This window comes from Eutrigla gurnardus (genome assembly GCF_963514095.1).
Source record: "Eutrigla gurnardus genome assembly, chromosome: 9".
NCBI classification, from domain to species: Eukaryota; Metazoa; Chordata; class Actinopteri; order Perciformes; family Triglidae; genus Eutrigla; species Eutrigla gurnardus.
In genome coordinates this window covers 5,897,644-5,919,981 of record NC_139923.1, presented here as the reverse complement: position 1 = coordinate 5,919,981, position 22,338 = coordinate 5,897,644, and the positions used below count along the sequence as shown (strand labels likewise).

At 41.7% G+C, this 22,338-nt stretch overlaps 1 protein-coding gene across 1 annotated transcript in view; it reads left to right on the top strand.

Moving 5' to 3' along the window:
• Positions 1-22,200, top strand: part of ambra1b (autophagy/beclin-1 regulator 1b) — a 37,685-nt gene extending 15,485 nt beyond the window's left edge. The window contains exons 9-19 of the mRNA XM_084017550.1: positions 388-573; positions 1,811-1,891; positions 2,025-2,125; positions 2,347-2,457; positions 5,404-5,592; positions 5,874-6,028; positions 7,308-7,447; positions 10,127-10,231; positions 12,367-12,554; positions 14,911-15,045; positions 18,045-22,200. Coding sequence (XP_083873676.1) covers positions 388-573; positions 1,811-1,891; positions 2,025-2,125; positions 2,347-2,457; positions 5,404-5,592; positions 5,874-6,028; positions 7,308-7,447; positions 10,127-10,231; positions 12,367-12,554; positions 14,911-15,045; positions 18,045-18,568 — 1,915 coding nt within the window. The 3' untranslated portion in view covers positions 18,569-22,200. The remainder of the gene's footprint in view (positions 1-387; positions 574-1,810; positions 1,892-2,024; positions 2,126-2,346; positions 2,458-5,403; positions 5,593-5,873; positions 6,029-7,307; positions 7,448-10,126; positions 10,232-12,366; positions 12,555-14,910; positions 15,046-18,044) is intronic.
• The last annotated feature ends 138 nt before the right edge of the window (positions 22,201-22,338 follow it).

Genomic DNA, 22,338 nt, shown 5'->3' with positions numbered 1-22,338 from the left:
TACACTAACATACTTTGTTTACCCTGATCCAGACAGGTACACTAACAGGTACACTAACATACTTTGTTTACACTGATCCAGACAGGTACACTAACAGGTACACTAACATACTTTGTTTACACTGATCCAGACAGGTACACTAACAGGTACACTAACATACTTTGTTTACACTGATCCAGACAGGTACACTAACAGGTACACTAACATACTTTGTTTACACTGATCCAGACAGGTACACTAATGCACTTAATTTCTACTGACCCAAACCGTTAGATTAATACACTCACACTACAATTAATTTACCCCAGTATTACCTCTGCTATACTAACCTGGTCACACAAACGTTATTACAAGAATGAACCTGAAGTCGTCCCCTGTGCTGTCCAGGCTCTCTCCAGCTGCTTACTACGCCCAGAGAATGATCCAGTATCTGTCAAGGCGGGACAGCATTCGCCAGCGTTCACTTCGCTACCAGCAGAACCGGCTGCGGGCCATGTCGTCTTCGTCCGATAGTCCCGCCAACAACCCATCCAGCTCCATTGACAACAGTGATGTGGACTTTGAGGAGCTGGAGTAAGTTTAATTTTGTGTGTCTTGCATGAGTTAAACTAGTTTTTATTATCTGGAGTGTCATAATATACTGTGCTTCGTCATATTTGGCTGATTGAGGGACGAGGAATGCTGTGGGGGACCTCACACAGCGGTGCCGACACATCAGTGGGTTGATCTGATGAACAGATATTGGTGGCTAATAAATCATGTGACCACAAACTAGGGATGTTTTTGACCGGTAACCTAAGTAGGTCTATAAATATATGAGATATAGATATCTATAATTTATGTGTGTATATTAACCAATGAGCTGTTCAGACAGTAACACAGCTGGACTCATATACACAAGCTCCGTTTTGATGGCTGCACTACAGAGAGCCCTCGGGCTGATGTGTGCTAAACAGCTGGTATCGCTTTTACACCAGACCCATCACACTCGGAAACGCCGTCACCGAGCTCGCTGTAGTGTCGATCTTGGAGCCGATTCAAGGCAAAGCAGACAAACAAGTATTGACAAAGTTTTCATTCAGAATCGTTGAGTCATCTGATCGATATAATATTTCAAAATGCGATGGCAAAGCTCATTGAACCAGTAGAGTGCCGGAGTAAAGAGAGAGTCACTTTTTGGTTTGGTTTTTTTTCAAAATAAGACAAACAAATTGAACCAAAACTGACATTCCTACTAGAACCTATAAGCCTGTTAAGGCAACAAAAGATGACAACAATTGAGTGCCATCTTTCTGAGCTCAGTTTCCTGTTGCACTATAGAGAAGACCTCTGGTGGTGTCTGCTGGTCACTACAAATACGCTGCTGCTGGTTACGTTGAAATAGCTGTAGATACTTAATCTGATATTTTGTGAGCTGCTTCATGCCAATACTTAATGTTCTGATTTAAAAATACTACATTTATACAGTTGAATTGTTGATCTCCTATGAATGAAAGATTCATTGACAGAATGAGACTCCTGAACCTGACCTGCCATTTGTCATTTTGACATCATTTGCTCTAATTTTCATTTCAATGTGCAGCCAGATGCTCTCAGTGTAGAGCTGGTTGTTGTAAAGGAGAGGAGCGCTGCAATACCAGAATGCAAACGCACCAAAACACAGTAAAGTTCAGTAGAGAAAGGATCGGGTCTTCATTTGTGCGTCAATCCTTTAAATATAACCAATCAGCTGTGATACCAAGACAATTGTTATAAGTTCTAACTTGTTCTTTGTTCTTCTGTGTGGCCTCATCATTTTCATTTTTTCCAGTGATAATGGAGACCGAACAAGGCACAGGACTCCACGTAACGCCAGGATGTCTGCACCCTCACTGGGTCGCTTTGTCCCACGGTGAGTCAGCCCTAAGAACTCTCTTCTCTTCCAAAACACGATCAATATTGTCAAGGACTTGTAGTTGTATGTGGTTTTGTAGTTTCCATTGTCCCAGATTTGGTTTTAAGTCTTTAGTCGTGTCGTCCTCCAGGCGTTTCCTTCTCCCTGAGTACCTGCCCTACGCTGGGATCTTCCATGAGAGAGGGCAGCCTGGCTTGGCCACACACTCCTCTGTCAACAGAGTGCTTGCTGGTAAACACACACACTTTGCACCTCTACCAATATTACCATTTTAGGTTTGGAGATCACCGCCAGCTGAAAGTTCAGATAAGGTATGGTGGACATAATCAGTAACTCTCCTATTTTGATTAGATTAGAGCAGAAAAATGCCTGGCCAGCTGTTGGTGTGTTCTGTTTCACTTTCTCCCTCCTCTGTATGACGGTCCCCAGTATTTAACAATGTTGTGTTTCAGGTGCATCGATCGGGGACGGTCAGTCTGCAGTCGCCAGTAACATTGCCAACACTACCTACCGTCTGCAGTGGTGGGACTTCACCAAATTTGACCTGCCGGAGATCAGCAACGGTACGGCAACTCCTTAACCTGCAGCCTCATGCCTCACGCTAGGGGTGGGAACCCCCAGAAGCCACCGGATATGATCTTATTGGGGTTTAATACATGCTGGTTATCACAATAACATATACTGTGATTCGTTACTTTTTTCATCTACAAATGATGCAGTTTGTCAACATTAGTTTAATCTGACAAGATATAGTTTTCTCTTGTATCATCTCATTTCAATGATTTTCATGGCAGCATTATACATTTGTCAGTAAAGCTGACAGACTGACCGACACTCAATCTTTGTTTTGACCAACTTCCTCGCTGACTCACATGAGCCGAAGAAGCAATTGACAAAAATTAGGAGAGCCTGTTTGAAATCATGGTTAGTGTTTTATGAAGTCGGTGTTATATTCCCATCTTGTCTAATTCATAGAAAAATAAGGTTGTTGACGAAAGTGTTTCATCATAGTTTTAGTAAATGAAGTTTACATTGTTCTCATCACTTATATGAGGTCAGTTCAGTCTCATTATTAATGAATGCACAGAGAAGGATTCACAAATGTATTTTGTGATTTATATATAAATGACTCTCTGCTCACAAATACATTTAGTTTTAAATAAATGTAATATAAATGTATAAATATATGAATTAAAAAAAATATTTGCAATTTACATCAAAAATGTATTTGTATGTTGTTACATTTATATACAAACTGTTAAACTTGAATTTACAAGACACTTTTCATTTGTGAACTTGTGTGCATTTATTCGTGAACTGGTCACAAATGCGCAAAATGCGCAGAGAAAAAGCTGTGCTCTGGCCGTGGTGAGGTACCCCTCGTGGGAATGCAGTCATGTGATTGGCTGAAAACGAGGGAGGCATCTGATTGGCTACAGAGAGTTCCTTGTTGAAAAAAATGCATTTGTGAATCCAGCCACGTCAGGAGAGTCTCAAAAATCCACAAATAAATACAGACCAGTTCACAAATGAAAAGCGTCTTTTAAATTCAAGTTTAACAGTTTGTATATAAATGTAACAACATACAAATACATTTTTGATGAAAATTGCAAATATTTTTTTAATTCATATATTTATGGATTTATATTACATTTATTTTAAACGAAATGTATTTGTGAGAAGAGAGTCATTTATATATAAATCACAAAATACATTTGTGAATCCTTCTCTGTGCATTCATTATTAATGAGACTGAACTGACCCCATACACTTAGCGTCGGGATCTGAGGGGTCACAAGATGATGATGAAAGGAAGAAAGAAACATAACATATTTATTTGTAATTAGGGATGGGGAAAAGAAAAATCAAGACAACATAAGAGTCTTCTCTGGAGTGGTCACGGGTAAAGTTTATGGGATTGGCATTGGTGTGTGTGTGTGTCAGTCTGGCTACTTGACTGACAAAACATTTTGCAGTAGTAATATGGTTGAAGTGGGATGAACAGAGTGAAAACTTTATTTCATTAGTAGGTCTGGGCAAAATGCATCTATTTGCACAATGTGCATCAGCACTTGGCAAAGCTGAAAGCATGCATTCTCCCAGAGAACAAGTATTTAAGACGGAGACTCGACAACAACGTGCTGCTCTGTAAACTAATTAGAAATTTCTTATCAAATCAGTACAACTGTGATGCACGAGCGCTTCTGAAAGTGAAAGCACCTGGAGGACTTGGTCACGGCAGAGATTGTGTCCCGTTTACTGTTTGTCCTCACCAAAGAATCTCATACCAGGATTATCAACACGCGGAACATGTTTCTGTTAGTGGTCGTCACTTGAGGTTGATTTTTCTAAATGTTTCTGTCTCGCCTCGTGTTAAAAGTTATATCGACACTGCTGTTGTTATGGTAACATAACATTACACGCGGCATTCCTCTGTTATTCAGCTGTTTCGGTTCAATTTAATGGCTCAGTATGACAGAGAAAATATCTTAAACTAACGATGCAGGCTGTTGTTACACTCACAGTGGTGCAAAATGTCAATAGATTATTTAACTACACATTACTCCATTGATTAAATAAATCCATATTAAGTTTTACGTCAAGCACTGAACTAAAAATTCTCCAGTTCAGAGAAGGGGTTGCTATGACTACAGGTATTCAAATAATATGAATCACATACATTCTTTTGAATTTGACATCCAGTATTTTTCTGATCAGGCATCTGACAAAAAGTTTCTATAATTTTGTTACATTTTTTTTTTTAGGGATGCTGATTGAATAAAATATTGAAATAATAATCAGACATTTTTTTTATATTCTGCGTAAAATTAATTGTTATATTTAACAGGAACTTAAAGGTTGTATCAGCGATTCTGGGCCGAAACATAAATTATCACATTCATCTGTTTTTACCTCACGAGCTGCCCGCCCCATAAGCAGGCCGTCAAAAAAACGCGTCTCTCTAGGCAGCCTAGGCTCTGAGATCCCACACAAAAACAAATGGTACTACCAACACCTCAAAAGCAAAATAAACAGTGTTCCAACCAATCACAGACAAGGGATGGGTGGCACGTTCATGAAAATGCGCGTCCATGATCATTTTCAAAACACGGGGAGGGAGGGGCTAGCTGGCTCTGTTTGTTTTGGATCTCGCAACGGAAGTGAGGGCAACCAGAATCACTGATACAACCTTTAAAACGTAATTTCTTATTTTCTTAATTTTGATTCATCAACCACATGATTAGACACCATTTGATGGGAAAAATGCTCTAAAAATGTAAAACACAGAATTTAGAAACATTTAGAAAAACGGCTTTCATAGGGCCCTAGTTATCATAACACTAAGCATATTGCAACAAGATCGTATTGCATCTGAAGACATACCGTATCGTGGGGCTTCTGGTCATTCCCATTCCTATTGTAATGTCTTTACTTTATTCTTATATTCAGCTGTACAGTCCTTTGATGATGGAAATGCTGAAGAGAGTATTCATTTGTCTCCTCTCCAGCTTCAGTCAACGTCCTGGTGCCAAACTGTAAAATCTACAACGATGCCAGTTGCGACATCTCTGCAGACGGCCAGCTACTGGCGGTCTTCATTCCCAGCAGTCAGCGGGGTTTTCCAGACGAGGGCATCCTGGCTATCTACTCTCTGGCTCCACACAACCTGGGAGAGATGCTTTACACCAAGAGATTTGGTACTGTGTCCCTCTCCTCAGCAACCTTTTTCTTGAATTATATTCAAATGTGAACTTTTTTTTTTTCAGATTGAAATGTCGATTCAGATTTCAGAATCAGCTTTATTTGGCACCTACAATTTATTTATGTTTAAGTCAAACCTAGGATAATATCAATAAGAAAATAAAATGAAATGTCTATTTGATCTATTTGGCATTTCCATGACCCTGAATATGCAGAAATGTCCAAAACATTATTTTATTATTCTAATTATCATAAATGTTTTATTTTCCTACGGCAGGTCCGAATGCTATCTCTGTTAGCTTGTCTCCGATGGGCTGCTATGTGATGGTTGGCCTGGCCTCTCGCAGGATCCTGCTGCACCCCACCACCGACCATATGGTGGCGCAAGTCTTCCGTCTGCAGCAGCCACACGGAGGAGAAACATCCATCAGGGTGAGACAGAAAAACCAGTACTGTAGCCTCGGTTATGCTTCCGCCTAGTGATCACGCAATGGCCACGCAGTTGCTTGGAGACCGCGATGGTTCTGCGTTGGGTTTACGTGTCGAAATGCAATTCAATGCCACACCGGTAGAGGGCGCTATGTTTTTTTGTAAAGCCTGACCGACCGACCGAGACTCTTGACGTATATCGTCGTTAGCCTCGTTATAGCCTATTTGTTTACTTTCCGGCTTTAAACGTCCACAATTTTTCAGAACTTGGTGTTTTATTTCTTTGTGCAAAAGCGAGAAGGTGCAAACAATAAAACGAGGTGAAAACAATAAAAGTAGCCTTTTAAAAGTTTAAATGGCGGTGTTTATGAGTGGAAACCGGAAAAGCGGTCTCCAGCGGATGTAGTTAGCGGACCAATCACAGCCAATGCCGCTGCGTTGGTGTTGCGTTGGTGTTGCGTCGCCTCGACGCGCGTCTAGGATTTTTGGGAGGCACGTCAGGCCCTTGCGTTGGACGTAAGGGGGGTCCGCAAGGACGTAAGGGGTCCGCAAGCCCCCTTGCGTTGTGTCGATGCGGAAGCATAACTTGGGCTTCACTGTCTATAATGCAGCAGTCACGGTGTTTAACGGCTCCAACAACTCGGCATAGAACGATAAGAACATTTCATGTCACGATTAATCTATCAAAAATAATTGCAACATGATATCATCAAAATATGTTTAGAACTCTTAAAATGACACGTATAGCTATGGTATTACATGACATTTTGTTAATAATAATAAGCATATCTTTTTAGTGATCATCCTTTTTTACAGAAAAACATTTTGTATCCTGTACTTTTAAAATCAGACTCTATTTTTCACTTCTCTGCCGTGATAGTGAGCTAAACAGCCTTTTCAATTCACTTTGTGACGATATCTCAGATTACCTTGATAACGATAATACATTTATGTGAGAGTCTTATTTTTAATCCCAATCCGTGATTGAATCTTGTATTGTCCCATCCTTTCTGACAATTTTGTGGAAGTGATTCTGACACTCTGTAATACAGCAATCTGAAAGCCTATCTGATTTTTGTTTGTTCACTTTTGGATATAATGAAAAAGTATAAATTGTACTCCTAAAATTCAGTGGTAAGTCATGTTTTCATTTTCCTCAGTTTGGGAAAAATCTCTGAAAGACATGCAACCTTTACATTGCAGGACTGTTGCTGTTAAATCTGAGTTGAACTGAACAGTTTGGTGAATACAGCTGCAGTAGTTGACTCTCTGTGTGTTTCAGATGGTGTTCAACGTGGTTTACCCGATGGCTCCAGACCAGAGGCGCCATGTCAGCATCAACTCTGCACGCTGGCTCCCGGATCCAGGGATGGGTCTGGCTTATGGAACCAACAAGGGGGATCTGGTCATCTGCCGGCCTGTGTGAGTCTCGTCGACCCTGTCGCATATTACGTTAACAATAAATAAAATAGGTGATTGAACCTTTGAGACAAAACTCCGCAAGCTCACCGATAGCAGACACAGCCGCAGTCTGCAAATACCTTCTTTTGTGGGGCAGTAGCCTTCATCGTTGATAGGCTGAACTATCTAACAAATCAGGTTGCACTGCTGTGGGCGGGACATTGCTAAAGACCAGAGAGTAGTGTCTGTGGCTGCATCAGAGCCAAAGTAACGCATTTTAAACTGAAATTATTTTATCGGCTAATTGCATTTAAAAATGACCCATACTGATTGATAACCATAAAAATGCTGAATTGTTGCAAATTATCGCCCAGGCCCTTAAAACTCCAACTGAAACATCTCTCCTCTTGTGGTGTGTTCCCACTAAATGAGAAAGCACAGCGCGATTGCATACAAAGTCAATGCAAAAGCAAATTCATGTAGTGGCATTAAAACATTTCATAACTACCTCATATTTGAAATTCATGTGATGCTTGTGAAAGCCTATCAGCACTGAGATCATCTTCCTGTCGTCCTGACGTTGCCAACTCAGGAATGGAGGAAACGAATGTTGTCTCCTGTGTCTGTGGTCCCCCAGAGGTCTACCATAGTAGCTCATATTAGTCCAGAGACCAGACTATGTGGAGAAACCAGAGACTGTCTATGGTCCAAACAATAAGGTTGCTGCTGTATTTATGTCTAGATTACCTTATTTGGAGTGTTGATGGAGATGCTACAATGTTAGCATAGCCTAGCAGCCATCAATCCAGACTCCATTCAGAAAACAAGCATTTTAAAAGTTGCTTGCTTGCAGACGGACTTAACAAAGACTTCAGACTTTTTACATATCCCCATCATCATGGCGTTATTTCAGCATCCATTAACTCTGAATTGCTATTAAATCACAGCTAAGTAGTTTATTTAGGGTTCATCCAGCTGTACTAAACCAGCTGATCTGTGTCATACAGCTTGGGGAAATCCACCAAGCACCTCTGGATGATGTTATGAACCCAGACATGACGGTGTTGGGTAGGGGTGCCGAAAATAATCGATTCAAAGATGCATCGAGATGCTTAATGGGACGATTCTGAATCGATGCAGTAACGTCACATAATCGATTTTTATTGCGTTTCCCGTCCCTGCTGGACAATAAAGTTGTAAAGTTCAAGTTGCATTGTGGGTGAAGGACGGACAAGCGAGCGAACACAGTAAAGCCACCATCATAACATGGAGGCAGTAGCGGTAGCCCATGTGCGATTAAAAAAAAATCCACACAATTTAAAATATAATATAATCTGGGAACATTTTGGATTTTATGAAGCTGCTGGGACGCGACAACAACTGGACAAGACCCATGCTATTTGTAAAACTTGCCACGCTAAAATCAAATACTTCGGTAACACCACTAATATGAAGAACCACATTAGCCGATATTGACATTAGCTAACATTAGCACGCTGAGCTAATGTTAGCCTCTGGTCACAACGGAAAGAAAACTACTGACCCAGCACAGCCAAAGATCGACGAGTCCGTGAGAAAGTTGTTAAAGATATTGTTAGTGTCGTATGAGGGCAAGCCCCTCTCCTCTCTGGTGGTCTAGCATGAGTTACGCGAATGAACACAAATGATAAACTTTCTCAAGTAGGATGAGAAAATTCTCAGCCTCTGCAGCTCTCCTGGAGTCTGGCTGAGTCTTGAGGCCCTTGCACACTGAGTCCTTTTTTTTTTCATCCGACATTGTAATATAATTTCAACCTCACGTTATGTTGATCACATTTCCACACCGGCTCAGAAACGTTTGATTTTCTGCGTTTTTCACATCCATCAAAAGCGTTTAGAGAGTTTTTTGACTACTCAGAGCCAACCTTAGAGCCCAGAAACATCCTGAATATGAACAGACAAGCTCATCCACCTCGGCGCTCAAAGCAAGGCGCTGTGTTTATTTCCAACGATCCCGATTTGGGTCCAGGTGGACTTCACCTGGTGGTCCAGTTTGCGGAACTACTGGGACCGCACATCAGAAAGACCACCACCAATCACCATGATCCAACTGTTGCACAGCTCTTTTTATTTTTTCAACACGTGAGATAATCACACATACAATCTCACTGCTGGATGAATCCGTTTATTTTCGTTTTGATTTCCCCAACAAATGTATATTTAAAAACAAATGTATCGGACTCAGTGTGAGTGACAAGTTTGACGGATGCGAAGAAAACAGTCTCAGTGTAGTAGTAGTAAAAATGCATCCGTCTTGAGGATTTCTGGTCAGTTGAGAGTAGTTTTCTACTGAGAGATGCTTGATATGATATGCTGAGTTATGAAAAACCTGATTGGATTGACACGTTGTGAATCCTTCCACACTGAAAGAAGAAGCCCTGCAGCCAAACTAGAATGAACACAGATGTGTGCTTGCCTCAAGTTGTCCTCTTGGTGTGGTGGATTTCTCTCCCACCTCCTCCACAATAAGAACTAAACTGATGTGATTATCATAATGGTCAATCTGAACAGGAAGACCTTTAATTGGAGAAGGTCAATTAGTGCTTTTAATGAGGTTGTGGTCTGTGAGATTCCATGAAAAAGCCTCCTCTGCATTTAAGGCTTCCTAAATAGAAGTGAATTAACAAGTGTGTGTGCGCGTGTGTGTGTGTGCCTCTTTAGGTTCTACCGAAGCGATGGTGAGAGCCCCGCAGAGTCAAGCAGCGAACCTTTATTCTCAGTCAACAACAGTGGAACCAGCCGGACCCGAGGTTCTGACAGACCAGGGTGAGAACCTGTAAACGTTGAGAAAACCACTAAACACCAATAGTCTTATCTGAAGGTTTTCAGGTTCCACAGTTGCAGTTCAGATAATTCTGTGAGATCAGTATATTGGTTGCATTAAACCACTTCAATGTTTACCAAGCCAAGGACCCCTTGGCTGATAGTAACATGGTGGAGGGACCCCCTATCACATATCGTGCCTATAGTGTATAAAGTATAAAACTACTTTGTAATGATGTATGTTGACAATGCTAAGCCATTAAAATAATAATTGTTGAGAGATTCATATATTAATCCTATTTGGGAATTTTTACATCACAATTTCACAACATAATTATTAAACAAACAGGAAGATTTATATTTGCTTATGATAGGTTGTATTCATGTTAAGGTGTATTTTTGGACAAGTTTTGGATTAAATCATTCAGGGACCCCCTGCAGTAACTCTGCAGACCCCCTAGGGGTCCCACACCCCCCTGTTGAAGATCTCAGACTTAAGGCTGGATTATGCTTCCGCGTCGACACAACGCAAGGGGGCTTGCGGACCCCTTACGTCCTTGCGGACCCCCTTACGTCCAACGCAAGGGCCTGACGTGTACCTCCCAAAAATCCTAGACGCGCGTCGAGGCGACGCAACACCAACGCAACACCAACGCAGCGGCATTGGCTGTGATTGGTCCGCTAACTACATCCGCTGGAGACCGCTATCCGGTTTCCACTCATAAACACCGCCATTTAAACTTTTAAAAGGCTACTTTTATTGTTTTCACCTCGTTTTATTGTTTGCACCTTCTCGCTTTTGCACAAAGAAATAAAACACCAAGTTCTGAAAAATTGTGGATGTTTAAAGCCGGAAGGTAAACAAATACGCTATAACGAAGCTTACGATGATATACGCCAAGAGTCTCGGTCGGTCGGTCAGTCTTTACAAAAACCATAGCGCCCTCTACCGTAGTGGCTTTGAATTGCATTTCGACACGTAAACCCAACGCAGAACCATCACGGTCTCCAAGCAACTGCGTGGCCGTTGCGTTGCCGTTGCGTTATCACTACGCGGAAGCATAATCAGCCCAGTGCAATGTACAAAGATGGCTGATTTTTTTGATTACCAAGACTGGAAGACCCACTGAACTGCAGAAACCTTAACTTGTTGTTTCTCAAATCTCATCTGTTTGACTGTCACTCTGTCCTCAAGATCTCCACCAAACTTGAACCAGACCTTGAACAGCGAACTTATGCCAGGTTTAGACTCCATGATATCAGCCTGATTCTAGCCCGAAGGCCGTGTCGGCTCAAATCAGGAACGATAATGAATAACAGGTTGGGATAGAACGATACAAGATTTTATGACATGTCGGGATAAAACACAATTAGTTGATCAAGGTAGATTTTTCACCATCGAGATAATCATAAATATTGTATCGAATGACTTGAAAAAGCTGTAAACTCATTGTAGAGAAGTGAAAAATAGAGCCTGATTTAAAGAAAAACAGGATGCAAAAATAAATTTTTTTATGTATGAGGAGAACTTCTGATTTATGATTCTCCTATTTAAGATTTTTTAAATTTTCTCACTGAAATATGTCTTGTGACAAAAAAAATGTCCTTAACAAAATGTAAAATCACTCCAGTATGTCATAGTGCTAGTTCAAGAGTTTTAAGCATGTTTTGATTTGAATATGTTTTCACTGTTTTAAATTTAACATTTGATCACTAAAATGGCATTATTTAAAAAACGTTGCACACTCTTATTCAAGGAAAGTTCCACCCATTCAAATTGATCAAATGCAACCTGTGACCAAATTATCTGGATAAATCTGATGATTGTAATTGATCGCAAAATGTTAGCCTGGATTAATTGCGCTAGTTTGAGGAACTGGTTTTGGATTGATCTACTAAGAATGACTGTTTATAGGAGACTGAAGTTAACATGCAAAAGTGACAAAGAAACTTTCAGAGAGAGCTGCAGGTCTGAAAAGAGATTCCTTCTTTAAAGCCCATCATAAACTACCCGTGAAAAGCAGTACCGATATCTCCCCCCTCATCTTAATGCAGCTGAAGTACTAGCTGTGAAGTTGTTGTTTTTTGTTCTTGTTATTTATGCTGAACTAACATTATCGTCTGTGATGCTATTTTAGTCCAAATCGCTCTGGCTGGAGACTTGACAGAGACATGGGTTTGATGAATGCCATTGGTCTTCAGCCCCGACACCCCACCCCTTCAGTGACATCACAAGGAACCCAGACGCCAATCATCCAGCTTCAGAATGCTGAGACACAAACGGAGAGGGACCTATCAGAGCCCAGCGTTCCCCAGCCTGCACCCAGTAGGAAACTCTTTGATACCTTCATTATTGTAGTATTAGAGTTGGAAGTTTAATTCATAATGTTGACATTCAAATTCTACGTCAACATGTCTGTTTCTGCATGTTCATTGTGTTTACAGCTGATATTTGTGCACAGTGTCAGATAGAGATCAGGCTCCACTAATAATATACATATTATACAAGCAGAGTTAGAGTTAGATTCCACTGGTGGCTGTGGGATTGTTTCAGACTTGATTTGTTGGCGTTTAGCTTCTCAGAAACATTTCCCCCTAGGTCAACAAACTGTTTGCTCCCTGACTTGCTGCACACAAAGTGAGGCAGGGCTGTTATTAACAGGGTGGTCAAGCAGCATTCTAACAGCACCGTACATTACAGGTATCACTTATACAGCCAGGTGATGCGTCATGAAGTATGACAACAGACATAAAAAGCTTCATTTCAAAACCAAACATTTCCAATAATTCCAGAGCGTTGTAAAATCCAGGAGTCACCATTTATTGGAAAAAGAAGGAAAAAAAGACATTCAGTAGATAATTCATAGTTCCTAGTCTATATATACTGTACCATCTCTAATACACAATACTACTTCAATGTAGTGACGTTGTTTTATTATTTAAAATTAGTTCTATTATATTTTGCTGATTATTGTTTGACAACCGAAAAGGTTTCAGCTTATGACAAATGTATTAGTATTAAATTAAATTACCTGTAATTAGTAAAAGGCAGTGAGGCAGAGGTCAGGTACGGGCCACGGGGAGTCAGGAAGATCCCTCAAGAGAAAAAAAGCACAACAATTATCATGTGACTTTGTTAGTAACCCGGAGACTGGTGCAGTCTATGCTGCATCTTTCCTAATCACTTCCTGTCATGCCCACAACGACTCATTGTACGATCAGCATGTGAAGTCTTACTGATACTAGAATAGATAAGTAAAACGCTCTAAAGGTAGAGGAGATTTTTATTTAAGAAGGCGTAATAATAATATCCAGACCTTTTAATGTTGTCTCCGTCAGCCCGTCTGCTTCACTTTAGATATAAGTGTCATTTTGAAAGAGATTTATTTCAGGTTTTGTTTCAGATTTATGAGACACGGTGTGAAAAAGACAGCTGCATCCATCTATGGCTGAATTAAAGTCACTTAATTGATTAGTCAATTAAATGTGTTTTAATCTGCAACACTTATTGATTAATAATTTAAGGCATTTTCAAATAATATTTTTGATTCCACCTTCTCAGATTTACAGTTTTTTTGTTATCTCTGATAGTTATATAGTTTTGGGTGAAACAAAAGCAGGGTTATTTGTATTTGCCATCTTGCATTCTGGCATTTTAAACTGTTTTCTGATTTTAAGAGACTAAATTATTAATAGATCAATCAAGAGAAAATAATGGTCAGACTGCTTGATAATGAAAATAATGATTAATTTCAGTGTGGAGGCCAGGTGAAACATTTGCTCTGTTGGAAAGTGGCTTCAGGATCATTAGGACAGAATCATCAAAACGCTGTCATGGTGTGTCTGTCACACCAAATGTGAAGCAAACTTTTTGCACTACGCGGTTGAATGCAAGTCAACAAGAAATGTGTGTGACGCTGTGTCTTAAAGCCTGTCAGCATTGAGATTCTCCCCCCGTCGTCAAGAAGTAGCTGAATCACAAATGGAGGTCTCTGGACTAATATGAGCTACTATGTGGAGGATCCTGAGACTGTCTATGGTAAAAAAAAAAAAAAAAAACAAGGTCGCTGCCATATTTATGTCTAGATGATTATTTGGAGTGTTGATGGAGCAGCTACAATGTTAGCGTAGCCTAGCTCCCATCAAACCAGACTCCATTCAGAAAACAAGCATTTTAAAAGTGTTTTGCTTGCAGACAGACGGGCGTTATTTCAGCATCCTTTAACTGTTAATTCCTGTTAAATCACAGCTAAATAGTTTATTTTGGGTTCATCCAGCTGTAGTAAACCAGCTGATGTGTCTTGTTAGATACAGTAAATACAGCTTGGTGAAACTTGGTTATGAACTCTGCATTAGGTTTCCTGGTGTATCTGGGATTTCACAACATGTAGAAAGCAGCAACAGTGGTTATTTCAGCCAATGATGGATGAAGCCTTGTTTGTGTCTACATGGAGGTAAGCCCCACCTCCTCCCCAGTAAATCCAGCACCAGTGACGCGCGAATAAACACAAATGACATGAGGCGAACATTTGCTTATTTGGTTTGAATACGGCTCAAGAAAGGAAGTTATTGGCAGCGTCTCATGATATATAACACCTGTCTGATACTGACACTTTGTTGTTAGTTTCTTTTCTAACTTTCTAACTCTTTTAAATGATCGCTGTCCTTCCTTCTCTTCTCAGATGTCCCTCCTGAGACCCCGTCCACCAGCCGAGCAGCTCCAGGCCAACCGGAGGCGTCTCAGACCAGCAGAGCAGCGGACGGCAGCCAGCTTGAAGCAGCTTCAGCAGAGGCCAACACATCCACAGCTAGTACTGGTACACTGACGCTTTAACACCACCTCCCCTGTTCCTTGGTCCCTCATTGCTGAAAACTTAAAGTCATGTGTATGAAGTTGAAATATGTTTTGTGTGGCTATCGTGTGATTTAGAAAGATTTTATCTCATTGATGAGTTTTCTCTCTGTGAATAAATAGTCTTGTTGGCTGCCAGATGATCAGACAGACAGACAGACAGACAGCTGTCTTAGCAAAGTGAGCCCACAGTCGGTGCTGATATCCACAGGTTCGTTGCTGTTGTTGCCCCGGGGCTCATTTCTTTGCAGAGCAGTCTGATCGCTTTCCTGCATTCAACCTAATTAATAATGCTCAGTTACAGATCTTCATTCCCTGGATAGAATGTATTTTTCCTATCTGAGCTCTGCTTTAGTATCCAACTTCTCTGAAACAATAATGCTTTCAAGTGTCACTTTAAAGTAGAGCTGAAACATAATTTCCAAAGCACCTTTCTTCTGCATGGTGATGCATTTGCCAGTAAAGCAGGATAGGCAGGCGGGACGTAATGTTGGGAGGAATATGAACACATTAGACCATGACTTTCTCCAGCTCTGTGCCACTAAAAGTTTCAGATTGATTGATTGTTGGCATTAGCTGATGTAAGCATGCATCATATTTTGTTCTCCAGGGATATATTGAATTTTGATTTTAGAAAACAAAGACATTTTTCAGCATATATTGTTAAATAAGTGCACAATGAGCATTAAAGTGATCTAAAAGGGTTAAAAAGGCATTTTAATTTCAGCTCGGCTTAGTAAGTCCAATGTGATGAACCTCTTTTGGATAACATCTCTGGTTTAAAACAGAAACATTTGTGTAGACTGAAGAAGTTTATTTCGGGCCACTTCTCAAATGTTAGGATTAGACTCACCGAACTATAATATTCAAGTGTATAATAAACATCTGCGTGATTTGATACCACTGCTGTGTAAACTGATAACTAGGGCTGTATGGAATAACATTTATTTACATTCAAACCATTTATTGACATTTTCAAATGAAGCTTTGAGTATCTGTCATCATATTTAATGACGTCATCACCCAAAAAAACATTGTGTTGTTGTGGTTGTATAAGTGTAATTTATCTTGCGTTTAGATTGCTGCTAGGCCGCCCTGTTAATACAGGCGCTACCTCTCTTTGTGTTTTCTACCGCAGTGAGAATGTAGTTTGAAAGGCTTAACACCAACAAATATGGACTGAAGCAGAATATTTCGTTAGATAAAAACATGTTGTGAATTTTGGAAATTATATCATTTATCTTTTTTTTTTTTTTTTTTTTTCAATAAATGTTGACTTTTAAATGTTGACAACGTTCTGGAGTTATTGGAAATGTTTGGATCACAGGAGTCAGAAACAGTCTTACAGCTGCCGGAATCTAATTCTACTAATATTATACTAATCATATTAGTGTAGCTGGTCTTTATGTGACACTGTGCAAATACTGGCTTAAAACACAATGAATAGAATTGTAGAATTAAAAAAAAATGCATCGATCGAATGTTAATATACAAGTTACTACTACAGATGAACTGAACTGTTAAAAATAGTTTCTACTGCCGGTAACAAAGTTGCTGCTGAGCACAAAGTAGGTCATAAAAAGTCAAGTAATTATCATGTTGACTGTAGATATTGTGGGAGAGCTTCCCAGGATGCATTGCATGCAGAATGAATAATGTCTTTGTGTATTCTGATTTAAGTTCCTGGTTTCAAGGCGTTGATCCTGAACCTCAGCCCCACACTGTTTTGATGGTTTGTAGTTAAAATGGCGTCTTAAATGTTGTGAGGTTTTGTAGTGTGGTTGTAGGAGGCCGGTGGACTAGATGAAGTCTGGACCAGCTATAGGACTCCTTTTGACAAAAAGTCATTTTACCTCTCAGAGGTCTACTGCGGCTTCCATCGGGCCTTGACTGTGTGACTTTGGTGTTTTAAAGGGTTAGTTTGGATTCACTAAGTCACACAATAACACAACTAACAGATCGAGGCAGCGGTAGGCCACCAAATACGTCTTTTGAGAGATAAAATGACTGGTTTTGTCAAAGGAGTCTTGTGTCTTTTGAAGAGAGTGTAGATAGCAGATTATTTTCCTGTCAGGAATGGCTGTCTGACAACAAGGTAAAGAGACAAGTAAAGTGTACACTTAGGGGCAAAACCATTGTTTTCCTCTGTTGTGGCACGCCTGAGGTGCACTTCTCTTGCAGGTTTTACTGCTCAACCACTTGCTTCATGTTTAGATGTGTTAGGAACAGACAGTGACAAAGGCCAACAAACGTTTGATATCACCATTTTTTACTTAGGATGAACTACATTTATCTGTGGTACAAACAACAAGGTCGACCTTATTTGGAGTGTTGATGCAGATGTTAGCATAGCCTAGCACCAATCAATCCAGACTCTATTCAGAAAACAAGCATTTTAAAAGTTGATTGTTTGTCGTCTTGCAGACCGACCGAACAAAGCATGACTTCAGACTTTTTACTGATCACCATCATTATGAAGTCATTTTAGCATCCTTTTATCTGTTTACTGTAATTAAACAGATAAATAGTTTATTTTGGGTTCATCCAGCTGTAGTAAACCAGCTGATGTGTGTCTTGCTAGATACAGTGACTACAGCTTGGTGAAGTTCACCGAGCACCTCTGGGTGACGTTATGAACTCAGACAGGACGACGTTTTTTTTCCTGGCGTATCTGGGACTTCACAACATGTACAAAGCAGCAATAGAGGTTATTTCAGCCAAAAACCAGAAACCTTGTTGGGGTCAACATGGAGGTAAGCCCCGCCTCCTCTCCGGTGCGTTAGCGCGAATGATGTGAATACAATTCTTTTTTTCAAAGACCCAAGACAAAGATAAGAAAAATAATTCTTTGAGCGACAGAATCACAGTTTTTGACTTTACCTTTGTTTCAGATCACTGAATGATAGAATGTGTGACTCATGAATACTGTGAGTTTAATCCCGATGTGGCCTCTCGTTGGTCCAGGAGAGTCTCCAGAGTTCGGTTCGGGTGAAGACGCTCTGGCGCGGATCCGCCGGCTGATCGCTGAAGGCGGTATGACGGCCGTGGTCCAGCGGGAGCAGAGCACCACCATGGCCTCCATGGGCGGCTTTGGGAACAACATCATCGTCAGTCACCGCATCCACCGTGGCTCCCAAACAGGCACGGGGGCCTCCAGGCCTGCTGTGGACCCCAACATGACGGCCCCCTCCACCTCAGGTCCTCTCCTCATCACCCAGTCATATGCCCCTCCCCAGGCTTCCACCCCGTCTGAACAGCTCGCCGCCCCCTGGGGCCCCCAGCCCTCTGGCCTGTCTCTGGCCGTGGACATAGATGACGTGTTTGACGGCGGGCGAACAGACGACGACTCCCTGCCGGGTCCCTCCTCTCCCTCTCTGCTGTTGTCTTCCCCCTCTTCCAGCACCTCCTCCTCCTCCTCTCACAGCCCGCTCCCCAGCAATGGTGGGGAAGCCTCCAACAGTTACCCCGACGACCCACACAGCAGGTAGTTCTTCTATTGGCCAAGAGAAGCAGAGCGCTGGCCAATGGGTTAAGCAAAGAGCGCTGCTCAAAGCCTTATCTCACAGAGAAATGGGTGCTGCTTTGACTCTGCACAGGGTCTTACGCCTGGAAAAGAAGGGACACAGGAACCCCTACCACCCCTGAACCGTCGTTGGCATTTGCGTGCACTTCTTCTGCACTTATACACCTGGATTGAAGCTGAACCACGACCATTCCTCGCCAGAAAGGGCTTTTACTTGAATGGAGGCCAGTTAGTGCTGAGCTCCTCTCCGCCCGAATAAAAGTATCATCATGATGGAAGACAAGGTTCATCAAAGTGCCATGTCTGAGGGGGGGTGGGTGGAGCAATCTCCTTACACACACACTTTTACTCCAACGCACTGCTTTCAGTGCCATGTGATGTTAAAATATGATGTGAAATAGTGCGTGATTGAAGTGTTTAAAAAGTGAATTCAGCACTACTTTATTTTGAAGACTGTTTTTGTACTGTGTGTAATTATGATGTTTGAAAAGAAGAAATTGAGGCGAAGCGTGCCTGAGGCTGGACTCTCTATCACGACTCAGCATCCTGACTGTGTATCATGACTGCATCGTGACTGTGACATGACTGTGCATCATGACTGAGTCATGATGACATCACAATTTTACCATGACTCAGCATCTTGACTCTGTATCCCGCTTCTACATCATGACTACATCATGACTTTTAAACATGACACTGCATCTCGACTGCACAATGAATCGGCATTTTGACTCGGCATCATCAGTCTGGATCATGACTCTGTAATATGACTAAATCATGAGTCAGTATCATAACTACAATATGACTGCATCATGACTGGATACTGTACCATGAGTCAGCATCATGACTAACAATGCTTGAGAGCATGACTGCGTCATGACTGAGCATGTTCAATGTTTGACGACTCAGCATCCTGACTTTTTAACGTGACTCTAACATGACTGCATCATGTCATTGCATCATGACTCAGCAGCTCCCAGAAGGAGTCACTGTGTCCCTCCACCAGGAACATCAACCATCATTGACTGAACTGAGTGAACTGAATCTCCTGCATGTCTTTTCAATAATGCTGCAGTTCATGAAACAAGCAACAGACTTTTTCTAAAGCTGAAGAGGAGATGAACAATTTCCTGTTTGGGGAGAGACTCATGTCCTGCTCCAAACTCCACCTCTCTATGAAAAAAACAAACAAAAAGAAACTACACCCAACCCAGTTGCACTATAGTGTGTTTGGAAAGAGGCCTGGATGCATTTTTGTGTGTGTTTGGAGCCGGATGGAAAGCTTCATCTTCTGTGTGAGCAGAAAGTTCAACGACGGCTGCAACTCATTATCTACACGCCTTATCAGGGACATTGTAGGTCAAAAATAAACTCAAATATTCTCCCATATGAAAGTCACAAAGAAAACTGAAAGGGTTTTTATGTCGAGGAACCACACCATTTGTTACCCATGTTTTTGAAAACGGTTGGCATAATGTAAAATGGAAGCGTGACATCTGCTCACACAGAGACCAAATATTTGTGGAAAAAAGATGGCAGGTGTGAACAGGTCTGCTCCTGTAAGTGTGTGTGTTGTAGTGGGGGGGGGGGGGGGGGGGGCTCTTTTCCACTGCAGGAACTGTTACCTGAAGGTGTCGGGTTTTTTACAAGTCAAATCAACGCCAATGAAAAGGCGACAGATGGACGTACGTCCTCATTTTAAGTTCAGTTTAGCGAGTTCTGGGATCAACGATAATGGAAAAAATGTCGCTAATATATTTTCTTGAACATTTACACGTGGTTAAATGTCTGTCATAGAGCTCCATCTTCCTCCGTCATACAGGAAACGGACTTGTTAAAGAGCAAGACGCTCAACTCCTGAACGTGTCACAATTCTACTTCCTATGAATATTTGCTCCGTTGACTTTGATTGAACCCCCGACGACGGGAGAATTCAAGTCCATCTCCAGCTGCTCTGTCGTCCAATAGGAACACTGCTCTGTGACTGTTAATGGCGGCGTTATTCTTTTGTTTCTGGTCATCATCACATACAAGCTGTAGCTAGAAGCACTCAGCGCACAGACCTCCACCGAAGCCACGCAGTCTCTCACAACATATACACAAGTCAAACCAGATGTCCTCAAATCAAATTATCAGCTTGGTCGGTGCTCCTTGGCGTCTGACGGACGCGTATTTAGCGTGTGCGCGTTGTACCCACCTGATGCATTATGGGAAGAGCTATAGACGTAGTAAGAAGAAGGAGATGGTCCACACAGGGAGAAAGGAAGTGGAGGTGGACGGGTCAAACAAACAGGACGACATCCTAACATGACCTGCTAACATGCGTCACATGACTTGTTTGTCACTCGCTAGTCACATGACTCGTCCGTCACTCACTAGTCACGCAACTTTTGATTCTAGTCTTGCAAGTCGTTAATGGCGACAGTCACGTGATTCGTTTGTCATTCGCTACTCTTGTGACTTGTTTGTCTCTTTCATGTCACGCGACTTGTATGCTTTTTTCAGTTTAAATAACTGCCATTGTTTTATTATATCTTATCTACTCGATATTATAATTTGGGTTTTTTTGTGTGGAAAAAGTAATGGCTTGCCGTATATTGACACATCGTCACTGATGTGAAAAAGTGGTGCTCGAGCTGGAACGTAGAGCGTCACCGTTTGAGGCTTTGCAGCTCTGACCAAGCTGTGCTGTTTGACGCGTTGGACTGAGAACGTGTTGTAAATGTAACGGCTTCTTCTTTGGCCTGAGCTCCACCAAGTTTCAGCAAATTTGGTGTGAAGTTTTTCCCAAATTAAAACATGTTGAAAGCGACCGAAGCTTTAGAGGGAGAGAAGTGATGGAGAAAGGAGAGGTTTAGATACAGCGATGCTGCTTGGTGTCAAACGATTAAAAAAGGCAGGACTGGAAACGCTACCTGACCTTTCATGACCTCCACAAACAGGTGCTTGTCCCACTTGACAGACCTGGTCTAGCACTCTGAACAGGAACCAGACTAGTCACACCTTCAAGTTCCCGTGGTGGAAAGGCTTCCACGATAAGTCCCGCCCCCCCCTGACTCCACCCACCTCCATTCAGACTCCTCGAGTTTGTCCTTGAGTTTATCAGATCAAGTGCTCCTTTTCCTTTCCAGCCCGACACTCTGCTGCTTTTCATTTCTTTTCTTTATTCCACTTAAACACACATGCAGTCGTGTGTGTGTGGGAGGGGGGGTAACGGACCTATGGATTTGGGGGGGGGGGGGGGGGGGCACTGTGTGAGTGGATGCGGAGCTGTTTATTGTTTATTTAACCATTATGATCATGTGACCTGGCGGTGACGGCGGCTGCATGTTAGAAACAAACTGCTTCTCCTGGCTTTATACTTGATCAATGAACATTTAAAAGACGTGTCGGCTGATCTCCTGTCTGTTTTGTGTGTGTGTTTGTTGGGTTATTGAATGGTGAACTGAGCGCCGTCGCCGTATTCAACAATGCAACCGGTCAACGAGAAAGGTACAACAGTGTCACCAGGCGCCCGCTACTTCAGACTGGAGTTTGTACAGCTCGATTCTTTGCTTTGACTTTTAGACGTGATGTAATTAAAGAGCTTTGAGAGTTTTTCTGTGAGTTGTTGTTGAAGATTATTTGGTAAACGTGCAAACCTGCATGTCTTTGGACTGTGGGAGGAAGTAGGAGAACCCACGCTTACACGGGGAGAACATGCAAACTCCACACAGAAGGAACCCGAACCCGACC